This window comes from Talpa europaea (assembly GCF_964194135.1).
Source record: "Talpa europaea genome assembly, chromosome: 2".
NCBI lineage: Eukaryota > Metazoa > Chordata > Mammalia > Eulipotyphla > Talpidae > Talpa > Talpa europaea.
This window is the reverse complement of record NC_140068.1, coordinates 92,112,659-92,124,808: the sequence shown is the minus strand read 5'-3', so window position 1 is coordinate 92,124,808 and position 12,150 is coordinate 92,112,659. Positions and strand designations below refer to the sequence as shown.

General features: G+C 39.1%; 1 protein-coding gene across 1 annotated transcript in view; it reads left to right on the top strand.

Moving 5' to 3' along the window:
* DNAH8 (dynein axonemal heavy chain 8) overlaps window positions 1-12,150 on the top strand; it is a gene marked incomplete at its 3' end in the record, with an annotated part of 299,195 nt that overhangs the window by 151,728 nt on the left and 135,317 nt on the right. The window contains exons 51-54 of the mRNA XM_084228672.1: window positions 445-579; window positions 970-1,092; window positions 6,069-6,282; window positions 10,809-10,918. Coding sequence (XP_084084798.1) covers window positions 445-579; window positions 970-1,092; window positions 6,069-6,282; window positions 10,809-10,918 — 582 coding nt within the window. The remainder of the gene's footprint in view (window positions 1-444; window positions 580-969; window positions 1,093-6,068; window positions 6,283-10,808; window positions 10,919-12,150) is intronic.

Below are 12,150 nucleotides of genomic sequence, written 5' to 3'. Positions count from 1 at the left end.
TTAAATTCTAAAAAGAAAAATAGAGAAGGGAAAGAAAAGAAAATTTAAATTTCAGCTCAAAGTGCTGTGGGTAATGTCAGTTAGGTGAAATTGTTTGGCAAATGAACCCCAAATGCCAGGGTACACTGCAACTCAGTATTCCCTCCAACTGCTGACTCCCAGCTAGAGGGAAAGTGATGTCTGCTTCTAAAATCTATCCATCTTCCTATGGTAATGTGAATATCTCCCTTTTTCCCCTAGCACTTGTATAGTGTATGTTTTACACTATAGTGTAAAACTAGTCTTTCATAAAACTAGGATTTATTTTGATGTAAATATAATTGTAAAAAGCAATTAGCTGCATTTGGAGAGTTTGGAGAAATAAAGAATGGCTAGTAGAACTATAAGGTATTTAAAAGGAAACATGCTACAATACCTTGCAACATTGTTATTCTATGATTGCAGGCTGTTTTGCTTACAGGGGAGCAGGGAACTGCAAAAACTGTAATGATTAAAGCCTATTTGAAAAAATTTGACCCTGAAATACAATTATCCAAATGTCTAAACTTTTCATCTGCTACAGAACCAATGATGTTTCAGGTAACACTCCTCATTTGCTGTAATAATTAGCACTGAATATTATAAGTGGTGGTTACAATAAAATGTGCATACATATATATTTGTATCTCAGCGGCAATGGTACTGCAGTTGGTATTCAGCTATCTAGGCTCCTAACACTGAGGTTGAACCCAAATCCAAATTGCATATTTAAGTCTTTAATACTGAAGCTGAAGCTGACCCTTAGGGTGTATCTATTCTAATATAAATTAATGGTTATTCCAATAACTTACTTTTAAAATGTTCACAGTATACATTATAATAACTATATATGCGCACATTAAGCAAATGTGTATATTATATTCAACTTTGAATAATATGCTCATAATGCTAAAATCTAATGCATTAGATAAATCATTTCCTTTTCTCTAGAGAACAATTGAAAGCTATGTGGATAAGCGAATGGGAAGCACCTATGGGCCACCAGGAGGCAGAAAAATGACTGTATTTATTGATGATATTAATATGCCTGTGATTAATGAATGGGGAGATCAGGTAGGACAAAAATATCTCCTGCAGAAGAAAGTAATCTGTATTTTTAGTTATATATAAACATGTCAATAGCCTTCACCTTAATCGGTCTAGGAATAATTCTCGGTCATCTTTGATTTCTCAGTTACAGCTAAAGTTCTCTCTTTGTGAAGTCCCTATGTGGCCTCCCCACAGTGCTCTCCTGAGTATTCACTTTTCCTCTCCCCGGGGTTTTATCCTTTCTCTCTTACCTCTTACTCTACATAATCTCCCTAAGGAGATCCTGTTAGGAAACACTTCTTTAATAACTGTGCCACAAAAAAACAAAAAAAGCAAAAAACAACTCTGCCACATCCCTCTGTCCCAGTTATGAACATCTATCAACCCCAGAGTCATTCCCCATTAGAGGACCTCAGTGGTGCTGCCAGAATTCTGCATCCCCAACAACTGCCTGTCATGGCCATCCACTGCTTCATCAATACTACCTCCCTGGATTCTGCCAGGACTGACCCTGATCTGCCATTTTTCTAGATTCACCTAAGACACCACTAGGAGGACAGAATTCCCAGGTCTGAGCTTGCCCTGAGTTTACTCCACCAACAGCTCTGCATTGCACGACTCTGACCCTACCTCCTCCTCTTCCCATTCCTGAAACCTTTCCAGTATACCTGAGTTCATGCCCAAATTCCCTACAAATTCAGCTTCTTTTCTGAACATTCCCTTAACTCTCTTGCTCAGATGGAAGCCTACAATGTAGCTTTCCCTGCAGACTTCTCAAATTTTGAACCCCTGGGCCAGGAAGGGAGGAGTATGTCCTCCTTGCTTATTGACCTGCTCCCTAAAAACCTGTCTGTTTGATCTCACACTCCCCTTGTTATTGCAGTGTTCTTGACCCCTTAGATCACAATTTGTCTTTCCCTGAAAATTCCAGTTTCAGGTACTGTTACTCTCTCTAATACTGTCCCTGTCACTGTGGCTATGTGAACTATGCCATTGCACAAGAGCTCACATTCAAAGCCCTGCACATGCTTTAATGCTTTGCTGTCACCATCTAGAAATTCTTAATGCTCTCCAATGCCTTGCATTTTCATTTTACCTTGGATCCTGCAAATTATCAACCGGACCTGCTTGTCCTGATCTCGGTGATGCCTGTATCTACATACTTGATCTGGGCCTCTTAGTTCCTTGACCTTGTCTCCTCCACTGAAGGTGTCCTACAATCTGTTGGACTTACTCATTCATGCAGTTGTACTCTACACTTTGTCATTATCAATAACTGTGACCCCTTCATTATTTCAGTTTCTCTGATCACCATGTCCACTCTGTAGCTCATTCTCTCTGCTAGCCAGATTCCAGATAGAGGAACCATTCATTGTTCTTACCTGTTGTTAAATTATACCCCATTTCCTCACTTTGTTCTTTAACCAGGTAAAATGTCATGATCCATCAAGATAATCACTCTGGCACATGCCCTCTACTCATCATGAAAGCCTTAACTGTGTTAAATCCTTGTTAAACCTCTCTCCCTGCTCTCACTCACCTACACCTATGCATATGGACTTGACTGCGGAAAATCAAACAATCCTGGTTTCACTTTAAAATCATGATCATGAACCTCCACTGAGTTCTTAATGCTGCCCTGCAGATACATTGCCTGTCTCACCTTGAAGCCTAGGATACATTGGTGTTCTTTGTCCTGTCTCTTCCTGTGCTGCATTTCCATTCCATCTCCTGCTCTGTCAGATGACTTTTTCATCCCTTCTTCTTTTACTCATCCCTCTGACACCTCCATTTCCTACTGTCAGCTAAGCATAAATGTATGGTAGCTTTCTTCATATTCTTTTGAGGAAATTGATTTTTCCCTTGTATTTGTTACTATCTATATACTGTACTCAATTTCTGTATTCTAGTACTTACCCTAGACAGTGTATTCTTCATACATAGAAAATAAAAATAAAAATCACCAAATTCTTTGCTCCCCTCTTATATATCCAATGACCTTTGAATATTTTAATTTCCTTGATTTTTCTCCTGACTGAGAATTTTATTGTTGACTTGTTTTTTAAGTATATATCTCTCTTTTAAAAAAGAATGAGACTTTGTTTTCATTGTCTTATGTATTCACATTTTGTTATTTATCCACAAAAAACATGTGTATTATCCATGTTTACCACTTTCTTTGCTCTTTATTTTTTCTTGCTTCTCAGACCTTCCATTTGGTATTCTTTCTGCTTTTAGAACTCGTTTGAGAAAGTCTTTTAAAGACAAACTCTTAGTTTTGTCTGTAAATGTATTTTTATTTCATCATCTTTTTTGTAAGACATTGTTGTTGAATGTAAAAATCTAGGTGGACAGTGGTTTTCTTTCATGTCTTTGAATGTATTGTTCCTGTCTTTGGTTTTCCTTGTTGCTATTGAAGAGTAAGCCGCTACCTCATATTGCACCTCTAAAGTCATTCTTCTTTTTCAGTTTTAAGACTTTCTTATTGTCTTACTTTCTTACAGTTTCTTTTGTCTTTTTAAAAATTTTGTTCCTTGTTGTAGATTTTTTTATATTTATTTTCTTGCATCTCATGAATCTATTGGTTTGGTGTTTTCATTGGTTCTAGAAAATTTCCAGTCCAATCTCTTTAAATATTGCTTCTGCTCAGACTCTAAATGTATGTTAGACTTTCTTCTATGCCTTCTATATTTCTGTACTTCTCTTTGTACTTTCAAGCCTTTCCTCTCTCTCTTACTTTCTAGATAATTTCCCCTCTTGGTCTTCTATTTGACTGATTGTCTTCTCTGTTTTGTTTAATTGACTGTCAGACTTATCCATTGAGTTTAATTTCAGTTAGTATTTTTTTTCCTTTCAAATATGTTGCCATTTTTATTCTATTCCTTGAGTATATATTCAAACTTATTGTCTATTTATTTAAACATGTTTAGCATAGTTGCCTTAAAGTCTTGTGTCTTTAATTCCAGCATCTGAAGTCTACGTGAGTCTGTTTCTTCTTGCTTTGGTTTTAATAATTCTTGTTTATGTTCAAACTGTCTTTTTTCTGCATGTATCTTTGTCAATTTGTTAAATCATCACCCTTGAAAAATTATGTGTAGCTGTTTCTTGAAGCCCCAGATGCATGTGCCCTCATCCAGACAGGTTTTGAGTTTTCTTCTGCCAAATCATTAAGGGCTTATACAGCAAGATCATCTCAAAGCTACATTAAGATTTGAAATTCTCTGGCCACTTAGGTGATCTATACCTAGAGTGCAAATCCATGCAAGAGTGACTATGAAGTTATAACCTCTCAGGGAAGGCTTCTATTTCTTTTCTTTTTCCTCTCCCATTCAGCAAGGCATGGAGATTAATAGGCCTTCCAGTAGTTTCAGGAAAGTGATGAGAGTAGAGGCATATATGGATATCACCTATAAGCCAAAGGCCTCCTGAATTCCAGTCCCACTTATCCAATCAAGGATGTCTAATTAGAATCCAAACTTAACATGGCCAAAGTCAAATTCCTGTTACTCCCTAAACCTGCCTCTCAAGTTGTATTTTCCAATTCAAGAAATAGCATCTTCACATTTAATCTACCAAGAAATCATGTTGACTTATCAAACTGTAACCAAGATTTGAGCACTACTTATCCTTGCTAATATCTGGTGCAAGGCACCTTCTTTATGATCATCACAAGCATGTCTTCATTGTCTCCAATTCCCTTCTCACTCTACTATCAAGTCAGCAGCCAATTAAAATATGAAGCAGACACACTTCTCTGCTTTCAACCCTCCCATAAGACTTGTAAAATATAAATGCCAATATCCTCACGGTCACCCAAAGGCCCTATCCTGTTTGATCTCATCTTCCCATGACTCTGCTAACCACACTTACTAAACCTTCTACATACTGGGTATAATATTCACTCAATGACTCTGCATTTGCTGTTTTCTCTGTCTGGAATGTTCTTTCCCTACATATATAAATGGTTTATTTTCTTATCTCTTTCAAGTCCTTGCTTAAATATCATGGGAGGTGAAGTCTCCCCTGCTCTCTATGTTCAATTGTATCCTTCAGCACCTCCTATTTCACTTCATTTCTTTAGAAGACTTACAATATACCATGTTTTACATACACCTGTATATCCAGACAGATGTATGTCTCCCAGCACTAGGATATATGCTTTATGTATGCTTCAACAAAATTGGACACACAGTGGCCATTATTTAAATGTTTGTTGAATGAGGTAGTGTTACATATATGAGGTGATTGTGTGTCATCCATTTGCCCAAATAAGAATTTGAATATACACGCATGGAGAATCCAAATCTAAACTTACAGAATTGAGATACTTGAAGGTATAGGGTGAGATGGTATCCTTGAAATAGTAAGGGAAAGGGGTCAAGGATGGAACCATGGAGAATAGTGAGAGATGACTGGAGAATGAGTGACTTGGGAAGTGATGCAGAGTCCTGCGATGAGCCTGGAAAGAACTGAACTTCTGAAACCAAAAGAGGAAAGGTTTTCAATATTGAGGGAGTATTAGCAGTGTTAGAGACCACAGAGGAAATAAGATAAAAACATAAATCCCCAAACCAAGACAGTCAGTGATATATATAGTAAAAGCTCAAGAGTAAAATCACCCCATATTCTGATTTAAAGTACTTCACAGTGTTGAATGTTGAGTGTGAAACATAACTGTAGTAAAACTTGTAACTCTGAATACTGTTGTCATTGTAGCAAAATATTCCATCGCTCACCTATACACATTTACTTGGAAATTGGGTTTATCCGTGTGGTGGAAAGCATGCTGGACTTTTCTCAGACATGATTAACTTTGGGTTTGGAGTTCATAAGTGGCAATATTTAAGTCAAATTTCCTCGAAGGTGATTGCCCACAGTCACATGGACTTCGTTGACAAGAGTTAAATGGTTTCTTCTAATCTCAGCTATACTATTTTATAGTAACATTGAAGAAATATGATAATGATGTATTACTAAAATATTACTATATAAAATTTCAGATAACTAACGAGATTGTGCGACAGATGATGGAAATGCAAGGAATGTATAGCCTGGATAAACCCGGAGACTTCACTACTATTGTTGATGTGTACCTCATAGCAGCAATGATCCACCCTGGAGGTGGTCGGAATGACATTCCACAACGTTTGAAAAGACAATTTACTATATTTAATTGCACATTGCCTTCCAATGCTTCAATAGACAAAATTTTTGGTATGGCTATGTTTGGTGTTTAGTTTTTTTTTATTGCAGTACATAATGTACTATGCAAACTTTCTTTTACAGATAAAAAGGCTCTGTCTGAAGTAAGGGATAAGTATGTGAGATGGAGCTCTAAATGCCCAAGGAGTAGGATTTAATACTAAGAAGACTCATTCTAGCCTATCCTAAGATTTAGGAATATTTACAAATGATTTTTTTTTTGAGGTTAACATTAGAGGTAGACAGTCCTTTGTGTTTGGTTTTCTTGACATAGTTATTCAGAAAAAAATGGGCTAAGAATGATCAACCTTAAGCTAATATAATATACCCAGTCAGGGCCTCCCCTGTGGCACAGCGGTTGAGCGCTGGGTTGCGAAGCTGCCCGTGGCCTCTGCAGCACCGGTTCGATCCCCGGCTGCTCCCTGGCCACTGGAGGAGGTCCCGCATGGCGCGCAGACCTCTCCTGCCGCCCGCTGCTCCCCTCAGCAGTGTACTTCGGTCCTTCTGCCTGCTCTGCTCCCCGCTCTGGCTCTGGTGAATTCTCTCACCCTCCCGCACTTCTGACTGTACCCAGTGCATGTATAAACAAAACAAACAAACAAACTAATAAATAAAACATGCCTCGATTAAAAATAAATAAATAAAATTAAAAAAATATATACCCAGTCAAAGGTAACATTTTGATAGGTTAATGAAATGAGATTTTCAACAGCAACTTTGGGCTCACATAAATTGTACCATCAAAAATTATGTAGGGCCTCCCCTGGTGGCGCAGGTGGTTGAGTGCTGCACTGTGAAGCTGTCTGCAGCCTCTGCAGTGCTGGTTCGATCCCGGCCAGCCGGTGAGGGTCCCACATGGCACGGCAGACCTCTCCTGTCATGCCCGCTGCTCCCCTCAGCAGTGTATTTTGTCAGTCTGCCTGTTCTGTTCCCTGTTCTGTCTCTGGTGAGTCCTCTCACCCTCCTGTGCATCTGGCCTGTACCCCAGTTCTTGTATATATAAATAAATCTTAAAAAAAAATTATGTACAGGAAGCCATGTAAGAGGATCTGGCCCATGCATATATGGACAGTAATTACTTGACATAGATCAGAAGGGAAGGGGCAGAATTTCCATAGGTGGTACTCTGGGGTATTGAGTAATTCTTAGGAGAAAATAACTGAAATCTGCTTACAGTAAGCATGACAACCAGGCAGATGGATTAAACACCTAAATATGGAAGGCATGGTTGTAAAATATTTGGAAGAAAAGATAGGAAAATACCTGAATGACCTTTGGGTAGGGAAGAACTTTAAGAAGTTCTTTAAGAGTTTGACTTAGAAAACAGAAAATCTTGAAGGGAAATATGATGAAATTGATAGATTAACATCAAGAACCTTTGTTCATCTACAAAGCAGCTATAAAAGAATGAGAAGAGAAGCACTAGAGTGGAAAAAGAAATTTTCAACACATATATCAAAACAAAAAAGTTAGCATTCTGAGTGTAGAAAGAAAGTTTTTGAATCCATCAACAAAAGCAAACAAGCTAATTTAAAAATGGGCAAAAAACAAAACAAAACAAAACAAAACAACCCAGGCACTTTAAAAAGAGGAAACCAGGGGCCTCCCCGGTGGCGCAGCGGTTGAGTGCTGGGTTGCGAAGCTGCCTGCGGCCTCGGCGGCGCAGGTTCGATCCCCGGCTGCTCCCCGGCCACCGGAGGAGGGTCCCACATGGCGCGCAGACCTCTCCTGCCGCCCGCTGCTCCCCTCAGCAGTGTACTTCGGTCCTTCTGCCTGCTCTGCTCCCCGCTCTGGCTCTGGTGAATTCTCTCACCCTCCCGCGCTTCTGACTGTACCCAGTGCATGTATAAACAAAACAAACAAACAAACAAATAAATAAATAAATAAAAACATGCCTCTAAAAAAAAAAAAAAAAAAAGAGGAAACCAAATGGCCAATAATCAAATGTAAAGATGAGAAACATTAGTATTCAGGAAAACACAAATTTAAAACACCAACAAAATAACCATTAGATTTGCAAAAAAGAAAATTTCTAACAAAACCAGGCATTGGTATGAATGGAAAGCAATTAGGACCCTCATCCCCTGCTGGCAGGGGTGGAATTGGGTACCTTGAAAAATTATTCAACATTATTTTCTGCAAGTAGTACCACTTCCAGGTATATACCAATTTATCATTTTTCTTTGTGGTTTGTGTTTTCTCAGTCTCGTGTGAGACATCCTTTCCTACCCATTAGTCAAACAGATATTCTTCTATATTTTTCTGCAAACATTGCCATTCACATTGAAGTCTTTAATCTACCTGTAAATGATTTTGCATGTGTGTGCCAGAAGACTCAGATGAGAATTTTCAAAGAACAGTGTTCATGATACCAAAACCTTGAAATAACCCAAATATTTACTGACAGTAAAATTGGAGAAATAAATTGTGATGTTGGCACACAGTCTAATGCTGTGCAGCCTTGAATATGAATGAACACTGCCACATGCTTCACAGTGGATGATGACCATAAATATAATGTTGAGCAAAAGAAACAAGTCACAGAGGATTAGAGAACATGATTTCATTAAATTTCAAAAATTAGGTTGGAAATAAAGAGATTAAAGTTCAAAAACTGAAGTGGCAAAACTATAAAGAAAAATGTATTCTTGATTCCTACCAAGTCAGAATAGTGGAGAAAGGAAGGGGTTGTGGACAGGGATGGAAGATGTGTAAGACATTACTATAAACTAACCCAGCATCCAAGGTGGCCTAGTGTGATATATTAGTGTTGTATTTTCAATCTTGTGGACTGTATTTGCTATTTGTTAAACTAATTTATATAGTCTTGCATATGATTACTTTTGAAAACTAAATAGGGAAACATCAGAAACTGAGGTTCAGAGAAGTGAGGGAAGAGTCCATCAAGGCTGCATAGTTGGTGCCTGGCAGAGGTGTGATGCTAATCCTGTTTCCTGCTGCTTCTGGAACACATTTGTCCTACAGGAAGTTGGAGGTTTAGACTCATAAGATTTCAGGAAGTAGAAGGGCCCTTGGGCATCTAGTTCCTCCAACCGCCTGTCTGATGCATAATTTCATGTTTGCTCAAGGCAGCTCTTCTTCTGTCAGTGTGAATGAGCAGTTTCTTTAGCTTCTGCCCATCTAGAAACCTGCTCTGCAATGCTCAGCACATGTTCATATTCATATTCCTCTGCAAAGCCCATATTCAGAACGGAATACATCACTCAACATAGAGTCTGACTTGAGCAAAGTAGAGTAAATCTATTTTCGTGGTTTAAAACCAAAACCAGTTGAGACTTTAAGGAACATTTCTAAACCTATCAGCTGGTCCATCCTGAGGGTGGTTATGTCAGACTATTCTTGTGCTTGGTGTTTTGTGGGGACCCTGCCCAGGCTACAGAACTGATGAAAGGCAGGTCACAGATATGGGTGCTGGTTCTGTCAACAACCAATCCTTGTGACCTTGAACAATTCCCTTTAACTGAGAGGGGATGGTCAGGGAGGGGTACTATTGGTCTCCTTCTCTATAAGATAAAGGAGCCTCTAAGTTCTTTTCCAGCTCTCATTCACTTTAAGGTGAGTGCTGTTTTATAGGCTCCAGAACCAGGCTGGGTTCAAATTTCAGATTTACCACCTGCAAGCTGTGTGACCTTGGGTAATTCACTAAACTCATATTAAAATGGGATGGGCCTCCCCTGGTGGCTCAGGCGGTTGAGCACAGCGCTGTGAGGCTGTCTGCAGCCTCTGCAGCGCTGGTTCGATCCCGGCCAGCCGGCGAGGGTCCCGCATGGCGTGGCAGACCTCTCCTGTCTTGCTCGCTGCTCCCCTCAGCAGTGTATTTCGTCAGTTTGCCTGTTCTGTTCCCCGCTCTGTCTCTGGTGAATCCTCTCACCCTCCTGCACATCTGGCCTGTACTCTGGTTCTTGTATAAATAAATAAATAAATAAATATTTTTAAAAAATGGGAATAATAACAATAACAAGAATAATAACTGCCCCAGATTCTTTCACATAGGATCTTGGGAGGATCTAACACCTATAAAATGCCTATCACAAACTAAGTCACACTGGCCCAGCTGCCAGTGATTCCCTGAGGAATTACTTATTCCCTGAGAGAAATTCTTGTCACCCACATCAGTCAGTCAGTCAGTCAGTTCCAGATTTTTTTAAGTTAAATTTATTGAGGTAATGTTGATTTACATCACAATATATGTCTTAGGAGTGTAAGTTTACACCTATACGAACGAAGGAACGTATGTCATTGTACCACACCCACAGTAATTCTCCATTGGACACCACTAGTTCCCCTTTGCTCCCACCCACCACACTTCCCTTTTGGTAGCCTTAGTCATAATCCTGTGTACTCTTCCCCCTCCTGTTTTCACCCCTTTCCTTATTCTTTCCCTTTCCCTCCCCATCCTGGATGCCTCAGATCTATGGTCCATGAAATTCAGTGTTTGTCTTCTTTAGCCCCAGATTTATTCATGCACTTTGTAATCTTTCAGTAAGCTTATCTGTTCGATCTTTTTTGTTTTTCAGGAGTTATTGGCTGTGGCTATTTTGATCCTTGCAGAAAGTTCAAACCTCAAATATGTGAGATGATTTCAACTTTAGTTTTAGTGGGCAGAGTGCTATGGCAATGGACTAAGGTACAGAATTGTCAATATAATTGTTTTAATATAGTTGTCAATATAATTTAAAAAGTCAACTATTATTCAAGCCAGCTCATACCCCATGCCTCATGCCATTATCAAAATATCATATGTAGTAATGTGTTTTTTGTATTTTTTTTTGAAAAGATAAATTAGATACTCACATAAATTTATGACATCTTTTCTTTCCAGGGAGCAAATTTTTGACTGAGTGGTGCTTTCCATAATGTATGAGATATTACTCTAAACTAGACCCAGCATCCAAGATAAAATAGGATTTTGCTGAAATGAGCACATGCCTTTCCACTTGTTATTTTTATTTGTAACTCCCTGTATCTGTTTTCCCCCACTCCCATTCCCAAACTATGTCAGATGCTCAAATGTTTACAGACTGAGTGAATACATGGATTTCCTGGTATTCTTAGCTAACCAAGACAAAGTCTTCACTGAGTTGTTTCTCTGAGGTGGAGCAAGAGTAGTAAATTGATGGAAGTATATTTAAAATAGGCAAGATTTTAACACACAAGTCAATGCCCTAAATAAAGCTCAGGAGAGCTGTAGCTGTCACCATATGGCTTGAGGCAAACTTATGAGATGGCAATTAAATGTAGATCTGCAATAAAAACAAAGTTGATGTATTTGCCCCCAAAATGGCAAAGGAGATAAGGATTAGTTGTCATAGTCAACGATACATTTGTTAGGCCAATTACACACATCTGGGCAGAAGCTTATGTCCTGGGGAAATCGAGAATGTGCCAGCCTTTCAGCCACCTGGGTGTGCTGGGGGAATGCTAGATACAGAATTATCAGAAGAGGAATTGGGTGTTTCTTAGGAAACATGCAGCTGCCTGCATTAGCAATTCCCTGCATGGGGCCTGTGCCTTGCCAACACAGCAGCTCTGCACAGGCCGTTCTGAAAGAAGCTCCAAAATGAATGGCAGGGTGTGAGTGTCTGAGATGATTTTCTGTGGTAGAGACCCAGCTGTGTTCCAGTAGGGCTGTTCTATTTAATGTGCTTACAAACATGTTTTTCTGAAAAGCTTTGGCTTTCCTGGTGTTTTTTGTTTTATGAATGTTCGTTGCTTCCGCTTCACCATTCTTTACCTCTTTGACCCATTTGCATATGCTTTCATGTTCACTGCTCTTATCAAGATCACCAAAGACCTCAATATTGCCAAATCCAGTGGTTGATTTTCTTCTTCCTCTTATCGACATTTTAGTAGCAATGG